This window comes from Hemitrygon akajei, chromosome 15 (genome assembly GCF_048418815.1).
Source record: "Hemitrygon akajei chromosome 15, sHemAka1.3, whole genome shotgun sequence".
NCBI lineage: Eukaryota > Metazoa > Chordata > Chondrichthyes > Myliobatiformes > Dasyatidae > Hemitrygon > Hemitrygon akajei.
The window spans coordinates 7,581,845-7,609,683 of NC_133138.1; the positions used below are offsets into that span (position 1 = coordinate 7,581,845).

Consider the following 27,839-nt stretch of genomic DNA (forward strand, 5'->3'; position numbering starts at 1 on the left):
AAAAAACTTCTTGTATGAATTTTGCATCATTTTCATTTGGTGCATAAACGTTCATAAGAGTCCATAATTCTGAAAAAATTTGACAATGTATAATCACATATCTCCCCACAGAATCAATTACTACATTTTGTATTTTAATTGGTAAAGTTTTATTAACCAAAATTGCAACTCCTCTCGATTTTGAATTAAATGAAGCTGCAATGACATTTCCAACCCAATCTCTCTTTAATTTCTTATGTTCTGTTTCTGTTAAATGTGTTTCTTGTAGGAAAGCTATATCTCCTTTCATTTTCTTAATATATGTTAAAACTTTTTTCTTTTCACAGGTCCATTAAGTCCATTGACATTAGTTCACATGTTAAACAAACTGAGGCAATCCTGACCACTTTTGATCGTGTGGATAGTCAGAGGCTTTTTCCCAGGGCTGAATTGGCTAGCACGAGGGGGCACTGTTTTAAGGTGCTTGGAAGCAGGTACAGAGCTGTCGGGTAAAGTTCTTTTACGCAGAGAGTGGTGAGTGCATGGAATGAGCTGCTGGCGACGGTGGTGGAAGCAGATACGATAGTGTCTGTTAAGAGACTCCTAGATAGTTACACGGAGCTTAGAGAAAAAGAGGGCTATGGGTAACCCTAGGTAATTTCTAAGGTAAGGATATGTTCCGCACAGTTTTGTGGGCTGAAGGGCCTGTATTGTGCTGTAGGTTTTCTATGTTTCTAAACTTGCATGTACTAAACATTCTGGTATCAGTGAAATTTGACAAAAATTAGCTCATATCTGTATTGGCAACTACTATTTATATCCTAGATATGAATGGAAAAAAATAAGATACCCCCCCCCCCCCAGCAAAAGAGAAGGCAAAAAAAAACCTTGTAGTTTGGTCAACTGGGTATCAAAATATTGAAATAATCTGAATTAATAAAAGTGTGTTTTAATTTATCCAATTATAGAGTTCACAATTGCTTTCCACAAGGGAACTTAATGACGCCAGGTACGAGTCAGAGTTAACTTTACAAACGACAGCTCCACAATTTAACAGCTGAGGGAAATTTTACATCACCGAGTAAGATTTATCTTTTCAATGGTATAGGTACTTCATGTTATCTCCCGCATGTCAGATTTTACTATCTGAATCGATTATGACTGTGGTGAACATGAACCAAACAAGTCCAATAATCAATAATATTATGGTTCCAGGTGTAATAATCAACTAGTTCAGCAACCAAATTCTTATGAGTGTAGTTGCAGTTGTATCAAGTCCAATACTCAATAGTTTCATGACGCATTGCAAAATACCTGAGATTATCAATCTTCCAAATTTGTATTGTTGTTTTATATTTTTAAAAAAACCTCATGGAACCTCTGTTCAATACAAATATATCACATTTACAACATTTACCTCTTTGCTTTCATTCAAATTCACCAACAAGTTGTCTGGTGTTGGTATAAAGACATCTGCAAAAGGCAAACAATATTTCTGCATTATCAATCAAGAAATTTAGTTTGGAATATTTTTTTCATTAACATCACATTCTTTTGAGTAGGTGAATTCTTCTATTCACTAATGTAATGCAAACTCAATGGAAACCTCTGCTGGCTTGCTGACCTTCTACATCACGCATCACAAGAACAGAAGATGTTGCAACACTAGACATCAGGATTTCCACAGAAACATGGAAATTCTAGTATTAGCATTGGTATGCATTTCATTAACCAGATTGGTAGAGCTCCACATGCAGCTGATCAAGATATCCAACAACAAACCCCAAACAACTGTCCAAGTATTCTCAGTCAGCTTCAGACAATACGCAAATCCAGATTGGTTATTAATACATTGCTTCTCTGGGGCTAAGCTGTGTGCAGCAAGATTCACAACAATGCTCACATGCCAAAAGGATGGAAAGACAGGAAATCTGTAGATTTCAGAACTTGAGATAAGATAGCTGAAAAGTCTTAACGAAGGACCACAAGATATAGGAGCCAAGCTAGGTTATTTGGCCCATCAATTCTGCCCTGCCATTTCATCCTATTTTCCTCTCAGCCCCAATCTCATCTTCTCCCCTATCCCTTCATGCCCTGACCAATCATGAATCTTGAATTGACTTTACTTCTGACATCCTTCATATATATGAGGTCTAAAAATCTTTGTTACATCTTCATCTAAATGTGCAATGTGCAAATTATAGTAATTTATAATAAACAGCATGCACAACAGGACAGTGAATATAACATAGAAATACAATTATTATTGCATGAATTAATCAGTCTGATGGCCTGGTGGAAGAAGCTGTCCCGGAGCTTGCTGGTCCTGGCTTTTATGCTGCGGTACCATTTCCCAGATTGTAGCAGCTGGAACAGTTTGTAGTTGGGATGACTTGGGTCCCCAATGATCCTTCGGGCCCTTTTTACACACCTGCCTTTGTAAATGTACTGTATAGTAAGGAAGTTCACATCTACAGATGCACTGGGCGATCCGTAACACTCTCTGTAGAGTCCTACAAATGAGGGAAGTAGAGTTCCCATAGCAGGCAGTGATACAGTCAGTCAGGATGCTCTCAATTGTGCCCCTTAGGATTTGGGGGCCCATACCAAACTTCTTCAACCGTCTGAGGTGAAAGAGGCACTGTTGTGCCTTTTTCACAACACAGCTGGTATGTACAGACCATGTGAGATCCTTGGTGATGTGCATGCCCAGGAACTTAAAGCTGTTCACCCCCTCAACCCCAGCCCCATTGATGTCAATAGGGGTTAGCCTGTCTTCATTCCTCCTGTAATCCACGACCGGCTCGTTTATTTTTGCGACATTGAGGGAGAGATTGCTTTCTTGACACTACTGTGTCAGGGTGATGACTTCTTCTCTGTAGGCTGCCTCATTATTATTTGAGATTAGGGCAACCTCTGCCTTAAATATACATAAACACTTAGCCTCCACAGCTGCCTGTGACAAAGAATTCTGAGATTCACCACTCTCTAGCTAAAGAAATTCCGCTTCATCTCTATTCTAAAAGGATGACCCTCTAATCCGAGTTGTGTCCTCTGATCTTAAACTCTCCCACCATAGGCAACATCCTCTCCATAGCCACTCTATCAAGGCCTTTCACCATTCAACTGGTTTCAATGAGGTCACTCCTCATTCTTCTGAATTCTAATGAATACAGGCCCAGAGCCATCAAATGCTCCTCAAGCCATTTCATCCTGGAATCATTTTCGTGTACCTTATTTAAGCCTTCTCTAGTTTCAGCACATCCTTTCTAAGAATAGGGGTCTAAAAGAACTCACAACATTCCAAGTGAGGCCTCACCAGTGCTTTATAAAGTCTCAACATTATATCCTTGCTTTTATATTCTAGTCCTCTTGAAATGAATGCTAACATTGCATTTACCTTCCTCACCACAAACTCAACCAGCAAATTAACCTTTAGGGCATCCTGCACAAGGACTCCCAAGTCCCTTTGCATCACAATTTTTTGTATTTTCTCTCCATTTAGAAAATAATCCACATTTTCAATATATTCTACCGAAGTGCACGACAATACACACATCCCAACACTGTATTCCATCTGCTATTTCTTTGCCCATTCTCCTAACCCAAGTCCTTCTGTAGCCTCTCTACAGTACAGAGGAAATGCACTGAAGCGTTGAAGAATACAATGAGGTTTGTTGAGATATTTTCTTTTAAAAATTAGACTATGCAGCTAATGTATCACAGAAGTTAACAAGGGGAACTTTACTGGCAGATGGAATCTGTCGCAAGAGATAGTTTTTAAAGTAGCATGGAGATGGGAAACCTGGCCACAGAAAGCAATGTTTGGTGGTGACCAGTGATAAGGGTGATCAAAGTGCATCAACTTGAGTTCAAACAGATGCAGAACTGGAAACAATCCAGTTCAGTCAGAGGCAATGACATAGATGGAACAAGAGGAGGGGAAACAGTTTATTAGATGTACACAGTGGTTCTGTTTTTCCAAAAATTTGGTAGATTATGATGGCTTAATCAAGAATGAAACACTTGATAACATTCCAATTTTCAAATGAATTATTCATTCAGGATTTGAGGGACCTTGCAGAGGTAAAATTACTACCTGCAATTCAGATGTTGCAGTTACTATGCTAGTTGTGATGTTTATTTCACAAGCAAATACATTTTATACAAATTATATATCTGCTTACACCAAATGTTGTTACAGGCCATAATTTAAGCTAGTTATTAAAAACATACCTTCTATATCAGAAACAACCATCATTTGAGGTTGCGACAGGCCTTCTTGAAGATTGTAGAAATGAATGGTGCTATCAAATGTAATAAAACCAATCCTTGTACGAGAATCACCAGGTAACCTGAAATTCCAAACAAAGCCAAGTCACTAAGTATCTATTCTTACTGGCACTGCAGTTTCCTTGTGCAGAAACTAATCCATTTAAAGATCAAATTAAGCATTTTTCTATTTTTATAACCCTGCCCTCACCTTTTGTACAATCAAAAGGAAACCTAAATGTTTTGCAAACAATGTGAATTTATAAAGGAATTTTATATAATGTACTTGAACAAAGTCTACAAAAACAACTGCAGAGAATCAAGTTATTTTGAAACTTAAAATATAAAAAGGTAGAGGCTTTCAGTGACATAGGACAAATTATTCTAACCATTTCCTAATGATTTTTATTGGAATTGCCAGCCTTTCATTGTTAGATGTGAAATTATGTCTCCAACTTTCACATGCAAGTTCAATAAAAAAGACTCCCAAATCATCTCAGAGATGGTGCAGGACTAGAGACTGGCATATATTATTGGGCACTGTGGAACAAAGATTTATAGGAAAGAAGGAAATGCAAGTAATGTGTGCAGAAGAGATTCACCTGCATATTACCTGGAATGGAGGGCTGTACTTTCAAGGAGAGTTAAGAGTTTACTCCTAAGGGAACATAGTATGTGGAGGCTACCAGGTGCAGGTTTATAAAATTAAGAGGGGCAGAAGGAATAGATAGTCAGGAGTCTTTTTTCCCTGGGGCAAGGGAAAATAGAACAATTTAGAACTAGTGGGTGTTATAAGGAAAGAACTTCCGGAAGAGGTTGCAAAGGTGGATACAATTACAACATTTAATCTGCATTTTGACAAGTAGTTAGATAGGAAAACCATAAAAGGATAGGGGATTAATGCAGGCCAATAAGATTGGTGCAAATACATACCTTGATCAGTAAGGACAAGGTGGGCCAAATGGTTTATCTTCAGATTTTAAATCTTTAATTCTATACAATATTGCATCTTCTTATACAAATTGATGCTTTTATTAAAAAATGTTTCTGAATGACGCAAGTTATCTAAGTAGTATACAAAGTGATGACCTTTGAGCTGGTAAAACCTAACCCCTCTCTGTATCTGGTCCAGAGAAGGTCAGGTGAAAGCAGTCCAAAGGAAATTAACCATGTCAGTATGATGCAGCCCAATATTATATTTACAGGGTGACTAACAAAATAGGCAATAATAGTCTACCACATATTCTCATCATCTCAATTCTAAATGATCTATATATGTGGTTGCATTCATAGCAGAACACAATCCAAAAAAAAATTTGTGCCATCATCCCACTTGAATTTCAATACTTTCTCCAGTGGGATGCAGCTATAATTGCTACAGAATTTTAAAAGTAGGTGAATAGAGAGAAACACTTCCACGCAAGCATTAAACAACAAATGCTTGAGTGGAAGTATTCCTCCCTATTAGTCTACTTTCTACATATTCTTGGGTGTCGAACCTATCTGACATTTGGATGAACCCAAGTGGGATTTACCTCCGAAAATAAAACCACCAACTCCACAGTGTACAATCTGGAATGATTTCTACAGTTCCAAGGCTTGGAAATCATGAATAAAAACCTATTATAAAACTCAACTTATGTGACAGAAATCCAACAAGGAGTGTCTGTAAAATGTCCTTTGCTAATCACCCAAAGCATTCACCATCAAATAAGTTTGCATAACGTACAATACCTCGAGTTATTTCCATACTTGTTAAAAATTCATTCAGGGATTAATAGTCAGAATGGAGTTAACTGTGCCAAGTCCTTTACCAATCAAGTTTAGTAACATCACTGCTGTTTGTGACTGCGAATCATTTTATTACATAATTTGTTTGCAACCACCCTTCACTAACTATTTTTTCTAGATAATTTCCAAGGTCTTATTTAGAGAAGCTAGCTTTTTTCCCCCTTAACTCATGAAAGATTCAGTTTTCTTGTGCATTGACTTTACTATTAAGCAGACTGTTTGCTGCATGTCATGTTCTCCCATCTTCAATTAATAATTGGCACTTCTGCAAACATGGCTACATTTCTCTCGAGAAGAGGTATTAAAAAATACCCAGAACAACATTTTACCAATTGTGTTATGATTGGATCAAACTTGGTAGCCTGATGAATTTAACTTGGGAGTCTTTGGCAAAAGACTGAAACTTGGAAATAATGCATAACTTTGCATCTATTAAATATGCTAAAAGAACCTTTTGCTACTCACTAAAAACTCCTAGTTTCTGTGCCATGAAATCTGAAACAAGTATCATTCCCAATCCTTTAGTTCATAACACATCCATATATACATTTTTAAACAGACAAATTACAAATCTGCACATCAAGTATTCCAAATATAAACCATTTCTAATAAAAGGTGAAGGAAAGGATATTAATCTTACATGTCAAGATTATCCAACAACAACTGGCAGACAGTATGTAAATATCCAGACTCTATTGCATTATGAGACACATCCAAGATATAAAGGTACACTGCAGGTTGCGGTGGTCGCAGCTAAGGTAGAGAGAAATATATTCATAAGTGAGAAAAATTAATTTTGTAACGAAACAAGCACACAAGTAAATGAAAATTGTGAGTTTCATAAACTAATAAACAACACTATTGTAACCAAACACAAGCACTGGCCCATTTTCCTTAAAATAACATTGCTAGTGTATCAAATTATATAATCAAAATGTTAAAAAAAATCAACATTTACTTCTCAGCCAACATTACTAAAATAAAATATCAATGCCTTTGTCACAACTGAGCAGAATATTGGCACATAAGTACATGTAGGGTACCCATTAAAATGAACTGGATTTGATGCTCTGACTTATCAGTAGAATTATTCTCAGAGATGTTATCAAGTATGCAGAAAATTGACACTTCTTTTGTTTTATTTCAGAATTCCCATTTGCCAGTATATTTTGCTTTTGTACGGTGGGGCTGGGGGGGGGGGGCGGAGAATATACAGAAAACATTGAACTATTAATAGATCACATGCAATTTAACGTTGCTTCCTTATGAACAATTTCCTCTCAAGCTGGACTTGAAAGTTTCAAAGTTGTCAGTGAGGTGGGGTAGAAGGGAGGAGAATGATAATTTGAGAAACAGGCATAAGGCCAGGAAGTGGAAAATCAGTGTGGGCCTTCACATAAAACAATGGGGATGTCAAAGACTGGCCTTAGACCAGTAGACATTCATGGAATAATGGAAGGGAGATGTACTAAGATTTTATTAAAATCAATATGTCTCCTATGTTGGCATTGTAAGATTACAAAAATTTTAGGCAAGCTTTTCCTAAAATACACCCAGAACAATGCAATCCAAGTTCTTCTAAAACACTCCAAAAAAAGAGCCTTGTAAGGAGAATGACATCATACAGGTCTCTGTGTAGAAATTATGCTGGAATTATAACTGTTAGCCTCAACAGGAATTGTTCAGCCAAAATTTCCAGTTGGCCTGATATGATCCATAAAACTACAAACTCCATTAATCAGAAAATAAATTAAGTTTCAGCCAAGGTATACCAGCATTTTGGAATACAATTTCATACCCCACATGCTTCACCAACAAAATAGGTTCAACCAGAAAATATATGCAGAGGTGATAGTAACATAATTTATTATCCCTAACATGACAGTACTACAGTACCTTAAAAAATACAAAAGGTGTACACTCACCATATATTCTGAAGGAGCAATGAACTCTATAGTCGCACTTTGAACTTCAGGTCGCTTATGTGGTTCTCCGTATGATCGTGTCACAGGGTTATACATGAATTCTTCAGGAACTAAGCATCAGTGGAACATTAATAGAAATTTTCAAATTGCAAGAAAGTAGAAAATATCATACAAACTTCCACAACATGGGCAAATTCAGCTGATACCTCATCTGCCATTGGAATTTGCTATTCCAATACAACTAAAGGAAATTTTAATCTCAAGTCAAGTCAAGTCAACTTTTATTCGACCATAACTGCTGGTACAGTGCATAGTAAAAATGAGACAACGTTTTTCAGGACCATGGTTCACATGACACAGTACAAAAAACTAGACTGAACTACTTAATAAAAAAAACACAGAGAAAGCTATACTAGACTACAGACCTACACTGGACTGCATAAAGTGCACAAAAACAGTGCAGGCATTACAATAAATAATAAACAGGACAGTAGGGCAAGGTGTCAGTCCAGGCTTCGGGTATTGAGGAGTCTGATAGCTTGGGGGAAGAAACTGTTATATAGTCTGGTCGTGAGAGCCTGAATGCTTCCGAGCCTTTTCCCAGACGGCAGGAGGGAGAAGAGATTGTATGAGGGGTGCATGGGGTCCTTCATAATGCTGTTTCCTTTGCTGTTTCCCCTCTTCTATGAACTTCAGCCCATTCAAATTTCTGCTGCTATACCCTAAACCAGATCAAGCCCCATTACACAGGACTCTCAATGATTTTTATTAACTCAATGCTTTTAATTTTTAAAATCCTCATCTTAGTGTCCGAATCTCTCCATGGCTCATACCTCCTCATTTCTATATTCCTTTAGTTAAACAGCCATATAAGATTCTTTTCCAACTCTGGACTCCTCAGAATCAAATCACTCCCAGTAAATCAAATTCAAAAGGACCCAAACCAGTATTCTCTTTTTAATAATTAAGACATTCCTTAGAACAAGGCTTAGTTATGTTTGACAACATTTCCATGACATGCTCAAGGACATGTTAAATGTAATACAAACGCAACCTGGAGTGGCAAAAAAATATTGGTGTGACAGCATTCACCATGTTGCTCACTGGCCATATCTAACTCCAAGTACAATAACCTTTCTTATGTATGTGATTTTTTAATGTGGCTCAGTTTCAGGTGTTTACAGAGACCACCTAACTGAACCTAGGTTGCTAAGGATCATTGGTGAGTCTTTAAATGCTCCAGCCCTCGAACCCGAGATGGTTACTGGAACTTGCTTTCAAATATTGAAAAGAAACTGACCTGCAGGTGAAAAAGGGAGCAAAAGAATAGGACCCAGGATTCATTAAACCAAGACTGTATCAACTTTTAGAAATGACAAGAAATTTCACAACTATTTGAAGGGGAGAAAATGAACTTCAGCAATACGTGTTTTTCAGCTACTGCCAAAGACAATCAACTTCCTGCACAGATCCTTCAATGCTAAATTGAAAGTGATATGCTCAGACTTAAGAGTCCACTTTTAATATAAACCATTCTGAGCTGAAGCAGTGTGTAAATACAAACTCTCCTTTTTCCCCACAAATGTTATTTTCATTGTCCATACACCCTCCTGGTACACTTTTGCACCTGAAGCAGACTCAATGCTACAAGTCCAAAATTTCTCTAAATATTTGACTAAATCTCCTTTCAGTTAGCCAGCTATATCTTAGAAGTACATATAATAGCTGGTTTACACTGTTCCTCTTCTTTGTAAATTAACATTAAGTTTCTTTTGAAAGGATTTTATTTAAAATTAACTTAAGAGCGTGAAACTTTGCTGAACCTACCATCATTTACTCGATAGCACAAGTTACATTTCCATCTTCTTTGGTCCAAAAAGTTAACAAAAGGATTTATGTAGGTTCTGCAAGAGCGACATCTCACAATGGTACTCGATGTAACCACAGGCAATTGCTGCAACAAAAACCACAACACTAAATAACCAAAGATGTGGGCACAAGTTCAAAGGAAATTGTACAAATGAATGCTTCCTGTAAAAAATTATAATTATGAAAATTAAAACTTTAGACCGGTCCAGCATACTCAATTATAAACGCTGGCACGAGTCCTTCATTTCATCTCCTTTATGTGCTCCCGATCTGAACCACATTGCTGTGGGAAGAGGATCAAGGGTATCTTACAACACAAGCAATTTGATAAAAATAACATTAGAAGTTTCCATTTTCCAAAACAGACTAGGCATTAGATTCCTCTTACCGATAGATCTCTAAATGGATGCAGCTGTAATCCTAAAGGAAGCTTAGCTTTGCTCAGTAAAGACTGAGTTTGAGGGATGTTGGTCAATGTGCACCTGAACACTCTTTAAAAAAAAGAAAAAAATTCATCTGAGCAGAAATAAATATGGAGAGATTTTGAATTCTCAATTACATTAACTGGACCTGAGAATATATTGAGAAGCCCATACTTACTCAGGATTACAGTTCAATTTCTGTAGGTCTTTGTGCAGGTTTGGATGAGGGGCTTTGACAGGAATTGAAGGCAGAATATTTCTTTCTTGCAGGAGATTCACAGGTCGTACTCCTTCTGACTGGTGGCCCTGCTGAAGATTAAGTCCACCTATCCCAGTCATAATTTGATTAAAATGCGGAGCCTAGAGGGAACAAGTTCTGATTTAAGGACTGGCAGAGATAACAAACACAGATTCAGTATTCTAAAAGAGACTTTTCCACCAACCTGGTGGAACCTGAAATTTTACTTAATTTTGTCTCTCATCTACTCTAAAGCATCAACCCAACTTAGTGTTGACCATGGATATTGCAACCTAGCTGTGTATGTGATGCGAAAGCCAGGGCGATACAAAATGGAGAGCAAGCTGTTGTCCCTGCAGCAGGCTTACTCCCTACACACAAATGATGAATCCTAAGGAACACAGAGACCAATACAGTTTGGCACCAGTGGCATCACAGGGAGTGTCAGTCAGCATTGAACTCAATGTAGGACTAGCTTAGGAACTCCAGCTCTGGAATTTTCCTCAGGGTTTACTCCTGGAAACCTTCCTGTTGAGTGGTTACAGCCACAAGGCAGCATAGGCTTGAATTCAAAATTTTCCTTTGCCAAGATGAGTTGCCAATCACGTCTGTTTAGCCCTATCTGCCCAAAAGTTTCTTAATGATACACTGCAGTATGCAATTCATTTGGCTGAGTTACCAGCACTGAGTAAATTTTCCCAAAAAAGTGACATTCTCCAATCTGATCACAAACTAGCTGTGAAGAGATCAAGAACCACAATTTAATAAAATTATTTAAATTCAGACAATCTTAAGGCAAAGGTAATTCTTAGATTGCAAGAGCTCAAAAGATTGTTGTGCATTTTAATATTAACTTTGAAAATACTACTATATAGATTTCAATGAGTATTGTGTGCAGGTAACCTTCAGTAAGGAAAATGTGCAGCATTTTTTAAAAAACTGAATAAACATCTTTTCCATATCCCACAAGGCAAGATCACAAGCATCTTACTCCCATGATTTTATTGTTACTCAAAATGAAGGGATGAATGGAATAAAGACGTTTCCATTTACTCTCCCTCTTCAGCTTGGTTGCACCACAACTTGGATCTTCTATTACTTCTGTGGCATTCTGTATTCTATGGCTATCTGGAGAAGACAAATTTCAGAGTTGTATTCTGATTACATACTTTTGACAATAACATGAACCTTCGAACCTTTTTTTCTACCACGATCAAGACAGTGGCAGCAGGAACCCATGTTCCAAAAGCCCACAAAAAGAAAGTTCTAGTTTCGCCAAGTATCCAGAGCAGAACAACTACTCAGATGGACTTTTAACTCATTTCTCACCAAATGGAACAGTGAAAATAGAATCTGCACCTTAAGTACCTGAGAGAATTGTTGTGATCCTGCTGCATCTGGCAACTTACTGCCCGGAATTCCAGGGCCTGCTAAGTTTTGGTATCCAGGAGGCATGGAGGGGTAAGAGTGACCAAGTGCTCCTCTGGTCTTGAGGCCTTGCTGAAGTGGCTGCACTGTAAGGAAATAAAAACAGGCATCAAATTGTACCTCAAGAAATAACAGGGCAGAATTAATATGCAACTTAGAGAAAAGACAAGCGCTACAGCATTTCATGCTATATGAAGTACGGTCACTTTTGTGGTAAAGGAAACAAATAACCCCTGCATCGGGCAATCCTCAGGTTAAAATCAATGTACAATAACGTATTCTTTACAGTAAGGTATCTTTCGTAATTGCAAGTAGGCTCTTGTATATAAAAAGTAGTTGACAGAGTAGAGCCTTGAGTTTACTAATTATACAATAAACAGGCTTTATCAGCTCCTGCACGCTTTCCAAACAACTGCGCAAACATACAGTGACTAAATTCACTTACTAATTTTACCACCACCTTCCAAAGTATCATAGTTATCAGGAGCTTCTGATTGATCACCCGATGATCCAGAGTTAAAATCTAGAAGACAGAAAAAAAAGCATCAAAATTAAATTCACGCTTTACACATTTTAAAACTATTATTACACTGCAATCACTACTTAAAATATTTCCGTAGTTTTCATAATGCTTCAGTCGTCTTGATCCTGGTCTTCTACAGCTCTGCAACCACCAAGATATCTGTTTTCTTTTCCACTTCTTGCCTCATGAGCATTCCAGTTTTATCACTCCCACTAACAGCAGCCAAGTCTTCAAGCACGGAATCCTGATACTCTTGGACTTAAAGTACAGCAGTCTAGTCCATGCTGAGCCATTTAAGCTGCCTTCTGCTATCAAACTGCACCAGAACCATAGTCCTCCATACCCCTACCATCCACACACCCATCCAAATTTCTCTTAAACGTTGAAATTGAGCTTGCATGCACCAATTGTACTGTCAGTTTGTTCCACACTCTCACAAACTCGAGAAGTTTTCCCTCATATTCCCCCTTAAACTTTTCACCTTTAATCCACGACCTCTAGTTGTAGTTCCATCCAACCTCAGTGGAAAGAGCCTACTTGCCTTTACCCTATCTACACCCCTCATAACTTTGTATACTTCTATCAAATCTCCTCTCAATCTTCAACATTTTAAGGAATTAAGTCCTAACTTATTCAATCTTTCCATATAACTCGGGTTCTCTAGATCCAGCAACATTCTTGCAAGCATTCTGTACACTTTCAATCTTGTTTACATCTTTCCTCTAAGTAGGTTACCAAAACAGAACACAATACTCCAAATTAGGCCTCACCAATGTCTTATGCAACTTCAATATAACATCCCATCTCCTGTACTCAATACACTGACTTATGAGGGTCATTGTGTCAAAAGATTTCTTTATGACCCTATTAACCTGTGACGCCACTTTCAATACATTATGGACCCACATTCCCAGATCCCTATGTTCTACCTAATTCTTCAGTGCCTTACCATTGTGTAGGACCTACTCTAATTGGTCCTACCGAGTGCAACACCTCATATTTGACTGAATTAAATTCCAACCGCCATTTTTCAGCCCATTTTCCCAGTTGGTCTAGATCCCACTACAAGTCATGATAATCCTCCACGCTGTCCACTACACCCCCATTCTTGATGTCATCTGCTAATATGTTGATCCAGTTAACCACATAATCATCCAGGTCATTGATATAGATGACAAACAACAATGGACCCAGCAGCAACCCCTGCGGCACTCCAGTATCCAGTCACAGGCCCCCAGTCAGAGAAGCAGCCATCTACTACCACTCTCTGGCTTCTCCCACAAAGACAATGTCTAATATAATTTACTAGCTCATCTTGAATGCCAAGCGACTGAATCGTCTTCACCAATCTCCAATGTAAGACCTTGTCAAATGCTTTGTTTAAGTCCATGTAGACAAAATCCACTACTTTGCCTTCATCAGTTTTCCTGGTAATTTCCTTGGGCCCGAGGGAACACCTTGTCAGGCCCTTGTCAACACAGCAAACACCTCCAGCTCTGTATACAAATTATGAAGTTCATGCTGTCTGGCCTTACTTCTATAGACTCTGTGTCTGTCTCCTAAGTAAATACAGATGCAAAAAAAAAAATGCATTTAAGATCTCCCTCATCTCTTTTGGCTCCACACATGGATTACCATTCTGATCTGCCAGAGGACCAATTTTGTCCCTTGCAATCCTTTTGCTCAATATATCTATAGAATCTCTTAGGATTCTCCTTCACTTTATCTGCTAAGGCAACCTCATGCCTTCTTTTAGCCCTCATGATTTCTTTCTTAAGTGTTCTCTTGCATTTCTATACTCCATAAGCACCTCATTTGTTCCTGCCTGCCTATCCTGCTATACACCCTTTTTCTCTTAACCAGGACCTTAATATCTCTTGAAAACCAAGGTTCCCTGTTATCTTTACCTTTTATTCTGACAGGTATCTACAAGCTTTATACTCTCAAAATTTCACTTTTGAGGGCTGCTCACTTACCAAGTACACCTTTGCCAGAAAAGAGCCTGTCCCAATCCACTCTTTCCAGATCCTATCTGATACAATCAAAATTGGCCCTTCTCCAATTCTTAATGTCAACCCACAGACAAGACCCATCTTTTTGCGTATTTAATTTGAAACTAATGGCACTGTAATCACTAGATGCAAAGTGTTCACCCATACAAACTTATGTCACCTGCCCCATCTCATTCCCCAATTGTTGGAACTTCTATATATCAATTAAGAAAACCTTCCTGAACAGATTTGACAAACTCTATCCCAATAGGCCTTTAACAGTATGAGAGTCCCAGTCAATACGTGGAAATTTAACATTACCTACGATTGCACTACAACCACTAGACCTATCTTTTTGCATATTTAATTTGAAGCTAATGGCATTGCAAATTCTCCACTCTATCCTGACTGAGCACTGCTGTGACATTTTCCTTGACTAGTGACGGCACTCCTCTCCTTTTCATCTAAAACAATGGAACCCTGGAACACTGAGCTGACAGTTCTGCCCCCTCCTGCAACCGTGTCTCAGTAATGGCTATCTCATAATTCCAGATATTGATCCACGCCCCAAGCTCATCTGCCTTTCCTGCAATACTTCTTGTACTGAAATACATGGGATTCTGAAGATTAGTTCCATCGTGCTTAACCTTTTGATTCCTGACTTTGCCTGAGGTCTTAAGGACATCTGTCTCCACTGTCTGGTTCCTATCCCTCTGCAAATCTAGTTTACTCCTTTTGCTAAATCTCAACACCTTTTTATTTTCTTACAATGCTCCATAAAGTCTACATCAATTATCAATCCCATGGACACTAAATCTAAATTAACCTATTAGACTGACACAATGTAACTTTGATTTTTTTTAATATGCCTTAATGCTGCAAAATAAAGTTGTGTGGTGTATGAAAGCAAACAGGATACATCTAATCCAGCAAACCACTATACAATCAGACTACTAAATAGTTCTACCAAGTACTCTTTTAAAAAGCTGCCCAGGTTGGGTTTTGCTATAATCATATAGCTTCTGACCTCTTCACAGCTTTGGTTAAAATGTGAATCAAAGGGTAAAATTACAAAGTCAAGGCAGCATTTGACCATCTGGAAGCCACAATATAGCTGAAGTCAGAAAATAGACTGATGATTGATCACATATGGCACAAAGGAATAAAGCTGTGGATACTGGAGATCAATAATTCCAGGCCCAGGATATTGCTGCAAGGCTTTAAGGCAGCCCATGCCAAAGTATCTTCAATTGCATCATCAGTGACAACATCATTAAATGGAATTGCATCTTTTAATTGTTCAATTCTATACTCAATTCCTCCTTAAATAAAACCATCTATAACTGGGTGTAGCAAGACCTAGACCTGCTCCAGATTCACACATGGGTAAAGAAGTGGTCTGAATATTACTTAGCACAAGACTGCAAGAATGCAGAATTTGCCCTTGAAATCAGATCACATTACCATCATTGGCATTCTGAGCAACACCATTCACCAGAAAATCAACTCAACCAGTCACATGTAGCGTGACTAGAAGAGCAGGTCTTAAAGCCTTTCCACCATCCACAAAACAGTCAAGAGCATGATGGAAGTCTCTTCAATTTGCAAAAATTCACAGCCTCTTTCACTAAAAACACGGGAGGACATATTGAAAACACTACCACCTGCAGGAACGCCTCATTCTGATTTAGAAATATGTTGAAATTTCTTTATTACTAGGTTCATATCCTGGAACTCCTTACCTAACAGCAATGTGGAAGGATCTTTATGAGAAGGACTAAAGCAGTTGTGTAAGATGAACAGCACAGAATATTTTAAACCTGGAAGAAGGAGGAAGCCCTTAACTCCGAGTGGAGTCATCATGACGGCGTTTTGTTAGCAGGCCTTCTTGTTTTTACCAGGCCGAGTTGCTAGCTTGACGCTCAACCCAGCACAGATGGAAAGCGCGCAAGGGAGCCTGCTGGACTTGAACTCAGAAGGCTTCGCTCTGAAGTCCGGCGCTGATGCCACTACACACCACACCACCAGCTGGCTATTTACAACCTAACATGGTTAAATTTATCTAGTTGTACCACAAATACAAAAAAAAATCAAATACATCATGAACAAAAATCTCTCACTTTGCCTTCTATAAGCTTGAAATATACCTCTGGTGTTTAGTTTCAAGAGAAATAAATGTGCTACATGTACTTCTGAAGCATTAGGCTTTTAGCTTGAAATGAATGAAAATTTCAATAGCACCAATTTCTATTTACACTAAAGCTTCAATAATCTGCTATTTAAAAGTCAGTGACCCAATTCCCATTCTCTTTTTAAACTTACCTGGTTCACTGGTACACCATTTAAAAAAAATAACTGACTTAAAACGAGGTTTATGTATTAATAGGAGTAACATTCAACAGTTCACATAATCTGACAATCTAGCACCTCTGAAGTCCTGAACTGACAAATCTACTCTGCTGCACTTGGGGCTGATGCTTATATATAAAATAGCACGTGTTCACTCAAGCTTCTGCACACCATATCCTATAATTAAATGAAAACCAAGCATCATTCCTTGTAAATTTTACCTTCAGAATCTCTTGAAATGTTCTGATCCAGTGGTACATCATGATTAGTGTTCGCCAGAGGTTGAGATGGTCTGACTAAAGGAGGGCCCCCACTTGGAGGGGGTCCCAGAGGTGCCCTGCCTGGCTGATATATGTGTTGTGATGGTTGGTTGACTGGTGGATGAAATGATCCTGCAGAAAATGAAACTACCATTACCTCGTGACCTTTGATTTTATATAGTTATACTCCATTTCACAAACCTAAAATGATATTCCACAAAATGTTGTAGACCTAGAGCAAAATATCAAAGAATACCTGTGAAAAAAATCTTAACACAAGCTTTCATACAGTATATGCTCCCCTATATACCTTTATTCTATGTGGGTTAGCTGAAATTGCAAGGAAACGCATTCAACATTGACCAGAATTTCTGCTCATTCATGCTATGAAAGATCAAGGGACTTTTCAAATTAAACTTATAAAAACAGCTGCAAAGCATAAATGCCCCCTTCCTCAAAACCTTAACGGGTGGAGCTAACCACGTCTTAGAAATGCTGTATTTGCCCCCAAAGCCTTTGGCAATATTAATGTTCAGATTACTGCTAATGATTAGTACTTTAGGATGGGGAAATCGAGGGAACACACACCAGTACTCATCAAGAGATCAGAAGTGGAAAGTCTGGTCCATCATGCGCCCAACATATTGATGCAATTATGAAGAAGGCACAACACTGACTAGACTTCTTTAGTTTGAGGAGAATTTTGCATGCCACAGTTCTCGAGGAGACATTGGATTGTACAGAGCAGGGGTTCACAACTTTTTTATGCCATGGACCCCCACCATTAACTAGGGTGAGGTTTAAACTTGAGTTTAACCAGAGCACCAGAACAGATAAAGGAGTGGTTGTGGAGAAAGATGTTAAGACCACCAAATCAAGAATCAAAATTTGAGTGTGAGAGAGTGTGGTGGGACTAATATTCTGAACTGTGTATATTTCAATGCATGGGAGCATTGTAAGAAAGGCAAATGAGCTTAGGGAATAGATCAGCACATGGAATTATGACACTGAAGCCATTAGTGAGACTTGGTTGCAGGAGGTACAGTACAAGTTCCAAGGCTCTGTTGTGTTAGACGTGATAGAGCAGGAGGGATCATTAAAGGGGGAGGGACAGCATTATTAGTCAAGGAAAATGTCACAGCAGTGTTTATTCAGGACAGACTGGAGAGCTTGTCTAATGAGGCTTTATAGGTAGAACTGAGGAATAAGAAAGGTATGAATACATTAATGGGATTATATTATAGACCACCCAACAGTCTCAACAGTCTGCATGACTTAGAGGAGCAAATTTGTATAGATTGTAGCAAGAAACATAAAGCTGTTATAGTAGGTGATTTTAACTTTACCATATAATGACTGGGACTCCCATACTGTAAAAGGGCTGGATGGGGAAAGAGTTTGTCAAATGTGTTCAGCAAAGTTTCCTTAATCGATACATGAGATCCTAACTAGAGAGTGTATGAGATTGGATCTCCTATTACAGAATGAGACAGGGCAGGTGACAGAGGTTTGTTTATTTACTTAGCAGCACTGTGCAGAGTAGGCCCTTCAAGCCCCAGTAACCCCCAACAACCCCGATTTAACCCTAACCTAATCACCGAACAACTTACAATGACCAATTAACCTATCCAGTATGCCTTTGGATTGTGGGAGGAAACCAAAGCACATGGGGAAAACATACTCATTCCACAGAGAGGGTGTACAGAAACTCCTTACAAAGGACACCAGAACTGAACAGCTGTGAGCTGTAACAGCAACACACTAACTGCTATACTACCATGGCACTATTGTATAGGGAGACAAATAGGTCTAGTCCTTGGGTTAAGATTCTAACTTGGAGAAAGGCCAATTATGATGTGCTTTGGGACAGGTCATTTTCTGGCAATGGTGTTCTTGGTAAGTGGGAGGCCTTCAGAAGTGTAATTTTGAGAGTATAGCATTTGTATATTCCTGTCAGAATAAAAGGCAAACATAACTGATTTATAGAACATTGTTTTTTTGAGAGATATTGAGGCCCTGGTTAAGAAAAATATGATGCATAGCAAATATAGGCAAGTAGGAAGAAATTAGGTACTTGAATAGCATAAGAAATGCAAGAGGACACTTGAGGAGGAAACCAGGAGGGCTAAAAGAAGACATGAGGTTGCTCTTGCAAAAGGAAAAGAATTGCAAAGGACAAAATTGGTCCTCCAGAACATCAGAGAGGTAATCTATACATGAAGTCAAAAGAGATCTTAAATGGATTTTTTCATCTGTATTTATTCAGGAGACAGACACAGAATTTACAGAAGTGAGGCCATAGACCATGTACAGATTACAAAGGAGGAGGTGTTTGCAGTCTTGAGGCAAATTAAGGTGGATAAATCCCCAGGGTCTGACATTGCATTCCCTTGGACCCTGTGGGAAGCTCGTTCAGAAATTGCAGGGGCCCTAGCATAGATATTTAAAGCCCCAGGTGAAGTGCTGGAGGATTGGAGGATAGCTAATGTTGTTCCATTGTTTAAGAAAGGCTCTAAGAATAAGCCAGGAAATTAAAGGCCAGTGAACCTGACATCAGAAGTAGGAAAGTTAATGGAAAGTATTCTAAGGGACCGGATTCATAAGTATTTGGAAAGACAGAGACTGATTAGGGATAGTCAACATGGCTTCATGTATGGTCATGTCCAACCAATAAGTTTTTTGAGAAAGTTACCAGCAAAGTTGAAGACAAGGTAGTGGATGTTGTTTACATGGACTTTATCACAACATTTGACTAGGTCCTTCATGGGAGGTTGGTCAAGAAGGATATTATGTTGAAATTGTACAAGACGTTGGTGAGGATTTGAACAATTATGTGCAGTTTTGGCTACTCATCTATCACTAGCATGACAAAGGTGCTAGGTGTTGTTAAGTGTCTAAAGAAATGGCAGATGAGCACAAAAAGTACTTTGCATCAATCTTCACCGTGGAAGACACAAGCAGTGTGCCAGAGGTCTGTGAGTGTCAGGGAGCAGGAGTGAGTGCCATTGCTATGCATAGCAAGAAGTGCTAGGCAAACTCAAAGGTCTTAAGATGGATAAATCACCTGGACAAGACGGACAACATCCTATAGTCTTTAGAGGAGTTACTGAAGAGATAACATATGCATTGGTCATTATCTTTCAAGAATCAATTGTCTCTGGCATGGTCCCAGAGAACTGGAAGATTGCAAATGTCACTCCATTCTTTAAGAAGGGAGGAAGGCAAAAGAAAGGAAATTATAGGCCAGTTAGCCTAACCTCAGTGGTTGGGAAAGTGCTGGAGTCCATTATTAAAGATGAGGCTTTGGGGTACTTGGAGACTAATGATAAATCAAAGTCAGCATGGCTTCTGTAAAGGGGAATCTTGCCTGATAAATCTGTTGAGTTATTTGAGGAAGTAACAAGCAGGGTGGACAAAGGAGAGGCAGTGGATGCCATTTGCTTGGATTTTCAGAAGGCATTTGATAAGGTGCCACATGAGCCTGCTTAACAAGATAAAATCCTATGCCATTATAGGAAAAATACTGGTATGGATAGAGGAATGGCTGACATGCAGGAGGCAGAGAGTGGGTATAAAGTGAGCCTTTTCTGGCTGGCTGCCAGTGACTAGTGGTGTTCCTCAGAGGTCATATTGTTTGTTGATGATTTGGATAATAGAATTGATGGCTTTGTAGCAAAGTTTGCAGATGATACGAAGATAGGTAGTGGGGTTGGTAGTGCGAATTGGAAGAATGGGCAAAAAAAAAGGCAGGTGGGAAATGTACAATAATACATTTTGGTAAAAGAAACAATAGTGCAGACTGTTATCTAAATGGAGAGAAAGTTGAAACATCAGAGGTGCAGAGGGACTTGGGAGTCCTCATGCAAGACTCCCAGAAGGTTAATTTACAGGTTGAGTCTGTGGTAAAGAAGGCAAATTAAATATTGACATATATTTCAAGGGAAATAGAATATAAAAGCAAGGAGATAACGCTGAGGCTTTACAAGACACTAGTCAGGCAGCACGTGGAATATTGTCAACAGTTTTGGGCCCCATATCTCAGAAAGGATGTGTTGTAATTGGAGAGCCCAGAGGAGGTTCACAAGGCTGATTCTGGGAATGAAGGGGATAACATGTGAGGAACACTTGGCAGCTTTCGGTCTGTACTTACTGGAATTTAGAAGAATGCAGGGGGATCTTAGCGAAACCCACCCAAAGGACTAGATAAGGTGGATGTGGAGAGGAAGTTCCCTCTGGTGGGTGTATCCAGAACTATCTTGAATTAGAGGGCACAGCCTCAAAATTGGGGGGCGGTGGGGAGAAAGAGGGTTGCGACCTTTTAGAACAGATGTAAGGAGGAATTTTTTTTAGCTAGAGAGTAGTGAATCCTTGGAATACTGTGCTACAGATCATAGTGGAGGCCAAGTCCTTGGGGATATTAAGATAGAAGTTGATAGTTTCTAGGGCATCAAAGGATATGACAAGAAGGCAGTGTATGGGGTCGAGTGGGATCCAGGATCAGCCGTGATGGAATGGCAGACTAGACTCAATGGGCTGAATGGCCTAATTTTGCTCCTATGTTTTAAGGTCTACATTCACTGAGTACTGGATACCACGGCTCTTGGTGAGGAACTCACCAGTATCTATGGAGGGGAATACATAGTCAATGTTTGGGGCAAAGACTTCATCGGGACATCATCTACAGAGGCAAGGATGCAAGTTGACCAAGTGAAGGAACTAAAGATTCAAGAGCAAATGACATATCCTAGGATAGCAGAAACAAGTGATTATTATACTAATTCCATAAATATGGAATTGGATCAGTAAAAGAAGAAAGTTATCAAATAAATTATTTTGGCTGAGGACAAGAAACTACAACAGAAAAATAAAACTTGTGAGAGTAACCTGTAGAGCTGACATACTGTAGTTCAGGGTAAACCAAGAAGTAACTGGGTTGCAACTAATCATGTACATTGGCAAAGTAGCCTCAAGGTCAGAGAGGATATTTGAATTAGCTTGTACATTGTGGCCCAACTATTTAAGATCAGCTGTGTACAATCAAACTGAATTAATGATTTGAGAGCAAGATTTAGTGAAGGGAGACTGTACCATGTAATTTTGGATTAGGTTTGAGTAAGAACCCTCGGTTTGAAACAAATGACTAAAACTTCTTCTTTAAAAATTATGGCAATTTGGCTAGTGGGTAATAAAATGAATTATAAAGGGCAATAAACAGATATTTGAGGATTTTATGAACTGGAATATAGATGTATTCCACTGAGAATTAAAGAGATAGAAAACTAAGTTAAAAGTGGTAGTAAATTGGAAAAAAAAAGGTATATCATGTTGCAAAGAATAATAATTGGCCAGCTCCTTGCAGAAAGTTTTTTGTTTAAATTTTCGGTTTGCACAAAAAAAACTTTCTGCAATTATTGCAAATACAGAAACCACATATAATTTATCTAGCAGGATATTCAGACAAATCAGAATGAAACCATATTGACCTTTTTGAATTGTAAGAAATGGTGAAAGGGGAAAATCACATTTTAATAAATTTATTACTGTAAAAGATGTAAGAGTAAGGTAAGAAAGAAATGGTAGATGCACTGTGTTCGATTTAAAGTTCAAAGTAAAGTTATTATCAAAGCATATACATGTCACCATATACAACACTGAGATTCATTTTCTTGTGGGCATACTCAATAAATCCATTATAGAATAATAACTACAATAGAATCAATGAAAGATGGCACTAACTTGAATGTTGAAACGGTGCAAAACAAACAAATTGTGCAAACACAGAAAGAAAGAATTAATAATAATGAATCTATGGGTTGCAGGAACATTTCGGTGATGGTGCAAGTGAAGTTGAGTGAAGTTATCCCTTCTGGTTCAAGAGCCTGATGGTTGAGGGGTAATAGCTATTCTTGAACATGATACTATAAGTTCTGAGCTTCTTGTATCTTCTTCCTGATGGCAGCAGCGAGAAATGAACATGACCTTCGTGGTGGGGGTCCGTGATTATGGATGCTGCTTTCCCACGACAGCATTCCGTGTATATGTGCTCAACGGTGAGGAGGGCTTTACCCATGATGACTAGGCTGTATCCACTACTTTTTGTATGATTTTCCATTCAAGGGCATTGGTGTTTCCATAACAGATTGTGATGCAGCTCGTCTATACACGTTTCCCCTGCTATCCAAAGGTAGAGCGTTCCTATGAAACCGTTTGTAAGCCAAAATGTCGTAAAGCGAAGAAGCAATTACCATTAATTTATATGGGAAAATTTTTTGAGCGTTCCCAGACCCAAAAAATAACCTACCAAATCAAACCAAATAACGCATAAAACCTAAAATAACACTAACACAGTAAAAGCAGGAATGATATGACAAATACACAGCCTATATAAAGTAGAAATATTGTATGTACGGTGTAGTTTGACTTATCAAAATCAGGAAGACAGCGAGCCAAAATCGATTTGGAGAAAAAAAAATCCGCACGTACACGCATGTACAAACATCTGCCCGCACAAGGCTTCACGGTCATTGTAGTCTTTCTCGGGGTAAACACATGTATAAAGCGGGCGTCTTTTTTTCGTAAAAGCGAAAATCCTCTTTGGTTAGCGAAAACAGGTACTAATGTAGGTCTTTCGTAACAGTGAGTTGTCGTAAAGCAAGCGTTCGAAAAAAGGGGGATGCCTGTATACTCTTCACCATACATATATGGAAGTTTTAGATGTCATGCTGAATCTTTGCAAAATCCCAAGGAAGTAGAGGTGCTGCCATGTTCTTTGTAATTGTACGTGCATGGTGGGCCCAGAACAGGTCCTTCAAAATGATAACTGAGGAATTTGCTGATCTCTGATCCTCTGATGAGTACTGGCTCACTTACCTGTTTTCCTTCTCCTGTTGCCCATGATCAGCTTCTCGGTCTTGCTGATATTATGAGGTGGTGGTTATGGCACAACTCAAGTAGATTTTCAATCTCCCTCTTACATGCTGACTCATCACCACCCTTGCTTCGGCCTATGACAGTAGTTGAATGACACTGGAGCTGTGCTTAACCATACAGTCCTAAGTATAAAGTGAGCAGGGCAGGAGGCTAATCACACAGCCTTGTGGAGCACCTGTGCTGATGGAGATTGTGTTGCCAATCTCAAATGACTAGGGACTGCAAGTAAGTAAGCTGAGCACCCAATTGCACAGGGAGGTAAAGGCCAAGGTCTTGAAGCTTATTAATTAGTTTTGAGGGGATGATGGACTTGACCGGTATAGGTGAAGCCTGCTTGAAGCAGTGGGTCCCTTAGACTGCCGAAGGGAGAAGTTAAAGATCTCATTGGACCCTCCAGCCAGTTCATCAGCACTGGTCTTTAGTTCTTGGCCAGGTACCTCGCCTGGCCAGATGCCTTTCATCAGTTTACCCTCCTAAAGGCTGCTTGTATGTCAGCCTTAGAGACTAAAATAACGGGATCATAGGGAGCTGTGGAAGTTTGTGATGGTTCCTCCATGTTTTGATGGTCAAAGTGAGCAGAGAAAGCATTGAGCTCATCTGGAGCGAATTGCTTTATAAAAGTTGACAGCATTCAAGCCCTGACCCCACTGTTGAACACCTTCATTGATTCAAATTTAGTCTGGAATTGAAACTTCGCCCTTGAGCTGACTTTCTGGAAATCATTATGACTTTCTTGGTCTTGAATGCCTCTGATCTGGCCCTCAGCTGATTACAGATCTAATGGTTCATCTGGGGCTTCTGCTTGGGGAAGACTCTGAATGATTTTGTGGGGAACACACTCATATCTGACTATTTTTATATAGAGGTTCTGCAGATGCTGGCAATCCAGAGCAACACAAACAAAATGTTGGAGGAATTCAGGTCAAGCAGAAGCAATGGAGAGGAGTAAACAGATGGCGTTTTGGGCTGAGTTCTGATGAAGGGTCTGGGCCCAAAACTTTTGACTGTTTATTTCTGTCCATAGATGCTGCTTGACCTCCAGCATTTTGTGTGGTAATCAAGTAGGAGTCATTGTGTGGTAACTGACTAAGTGGGGTTTTCCCTGAAGAATGGATTCATAGTGTGTATTATGTCAACAGGCTCCGCTGCTTTAATAAAGGGACAAAAACATTAAAAAGAGATCTATCTGACAATGATCTGGAACTGCTTAATCCTACAGTAGTTTGTTATTTACATAGCCAACCTTACCAAATAAGAAAGCTACATTTTCCTGAAAACACAAGGTTAACTGAACACCCAGAGGCAATGTTAACACGGGCAGTATTTTCAACCATCAGCAATTACGTTTCTATGTGAAAAGATGCATAACTAATTATTACTGGTCACAATGTTGCTCATTTTACCACTGTATATTTGCCACACTGTCCATTTCTTCAAGCTCTCTATTTCTACTGCAGCTTTATTAACTGCACGTATAAACCATCAAAACTTGCAAAAAACCACAGAACACCATGTTTGCAAGATGGGTGTTCCCCAAAAGATAACTTGCTTGTTCTCTCACAGTTCCACATCTCTCTAAAGATTACCATTAACCTACTAACTTTCATTAAATAGCTTGAGGAGATAATAGCAAAGCTACTTTATTGTGCAAATGTCAATAGCTCTAGTTTAAACTTATCACCAGATTATTTATCTGCAATATTTAGTAATCACCAAGATAACACAAAGCTCATTATTTTAATTGAAAAAAAAATTCCTAGCAAAAGTAATTTACCTGCAGATTTCCAAGATTTCAAAGCTGACATAACCATAGGACAAATATTCACCTAATTCCAATATTGACTTAACAGTAACTACAAAGGTCCTTTCAGTTGGTGCATGATTGCCCACTCCCAATCTCTTATTAGCAAATACTTCCCAAACAAAAAAAACATGTGAACATTAAAGAAAACTTTGATAGACAAACATAACATTATCTAATCACCACATTCATGTATTGAAGAGTTATTTTTGCTTTTAAATGTATCTATTCTTTGTGGATTTCCCAGAGTTTTCCAGGAGGAGGTGCCAAGCTGCCATATTTCAACTACTCCAATTCTTCCAAATCAAGGTGTTCCCAATGCTGCCTGGAAAGGGTCAGATGTTTAGATGCATCAACATCAAAACAAAGCCACTACATTTCTTATTCGGGATGGTGTGAGAATGGCAGGGAGGCCTGCAGGTGATGCTGTTCCTACACACGCAAGACTCTTCTTCCTTCATAAGGCAGAAGGATGTTCTAGTGTAAGCATTAGGCAAGTTCAGTGTAGCCAGTGTATTCAAGTTAGGAAAGTAAATATAGTACCCTTTCCACATGGTGGTAAAAAAATATACTGAACGGTGCATCAGTGGAGGAAGTAACCGCTCAGGACTGCTTTGTTTTTAGATAATACGGAGCTCAAGCATCACTGGTGCTGCAGTCATTCAGGAGATGTAGTGGAGCATTTCTAACTTGTACATGGCCATCAGTAGAAAAGCTGCAAGATGCAAGTAGAAAAGGGTCAAAAATGTCTTGAGAGTCAAGAGTGGCTGCAGAACATTCTCAACATTCACATTTGCACCAATGACATAGGTGGAACGAGGGAAAAGGTTCAATACAATGACAAATAAGAGAAAGTCTGCAGATGCTGGGAAACCAAGCAACACGCACAAAATGCTGGAGGAACTCAGAAGACCAGGCACCATCTATGGAAAAAATTACAGTCGACTTTTTGGGCTGAGACCCTTCATCAGGAATGCAGACAGGACCTGTTAAAGGGTCTCGGCCTGAAACTTGGACTGTACTCTTTTCCATACTCCAGTAATTTGTATCCAATGCAGTGAATTTAGCAAAGAGTTTGAAAAGCAGGACCTCAAAGGTAATAAAGATTCAAGATGACTTAATATCATTTCCTGTCCACAAGTGTAAGGAGGTTAGGAATAAGAAAAAAGAACAAATGAATGTGTGGCTAAGAAACTGGTACATGGGGTAGGATTTCAGGTTCTTAGATCATTGGAATATTTTCAGAACACAAGAGGGACAGTTAGCACCATAACTGAAGGGAAACAAATAACGACTAGATTTGCTAATGCTAATGGAGGGATTAAATTAGTCTGGTAGGGATAGGAAACAAAGTACCAGGTGAGAAAGTGGAAGGAAGTAGATGTCATAACCAATAAGAACAGTACAGAATGGGATGAACGGGTTGAAGTGTGTGTATTTTAACATTAGAATATCATGGGAGAGGGGGTGGGGAGGAGGAGAGGGAGGGAGGGAGGAGGAGAGAGGTGGACGGACGGACAGACAGACACACACATACGAGACAGGAATGGATGCTTAATGTTCCAAAGCTCAGTGTTTTAGAAAAATATAGAGAAGGCGGTAAGAGATGGCAGGGGTGGGGGTGGAGGGAGTTGTACTTTTAATTAGGGATAATATCACTGCTGCACTCGGGATATAATAGAGGCTTCATCCACTGTGTGTACATGGGTCAAACTCAGAAGTAAGAAAGGTGCGATCACTTCGATGGAATTATATGACAACCCCCACCCCCTACTTTCCCAAGTTAGGGAAGTTAGAGATGCTGAAGATGTTCTATAGGTCAGTTGTGGAGAGCGCCCTCTTCTTTGTGGTGGCGTGTTGGGGAGGAAACATTAAGAAGAGGGACGCCTCACGTCTTAATAAGCTGGTAAGGAAGGCGGGCTCTGTCGTGGGCAAAGTACTGGAGAGTTTAACATCGGTAGCTGAGCGAAGGGCGCTGAGTAGACTACGGTCAATTATGGAAAACTCTGAACATCCTCTACATAGCACCATCCAGAGACAGAGAAGCAGTTTCAGCGACAG

At 39.1% G+C, this 27,839-nt stretch overlaps 1 protein-coding gene across 1 annotated transcript in view; it reads right to left on the reverse strand.

Moving 5' to 3' along the window:
• LOC140739145 (protein transport protein Sec24A-like) overlaps positions 1–27,839 on the reverse strand; it is a 69,510-nt gene that overhangs the window by 21,126 nt on the left and 20,545 nt on the right. The window contains exons 3-12 of the mRNA XM_073067125.1: positions 17,009–17,179; positions 12,370–12,447; positions 11,865–12,010; positions 10,437–10,618; positions 10,225–10,327; positions 9,795–9,921; positions 7,968–8,077; positions 6,683–6,795; positions 4,216–4,334; positions 1,397–1,452 (exon numbers count right to left, since the gene is read on the reverse strand). Of these exons, the coding sequence (XP_072923226.1) occupies positions 1,397–1,452; positions 4,216–4,334; positions 6,683–6,795; positions 7,968–8,077; positions 9,795–9,921; positions 10,225–10,327; positions 10,437–10,618; positions 11,865–12,010; positions 12,370–12,447; positions 17,009–17,179 (1,205 nt within the window). The remainder of the gene's footprint in view (positions 1–1,396; positions 1,453–4,215; positions 4,335–6,682; positions 6,796–7,967; positions 8,078–9,794; positions 9,922–10,224; positions 10,328–10,436; positions 10,619–11,864; positions 12,011–12,369; positions 12,448–17,008; positions 17,180–27,839) is intronic.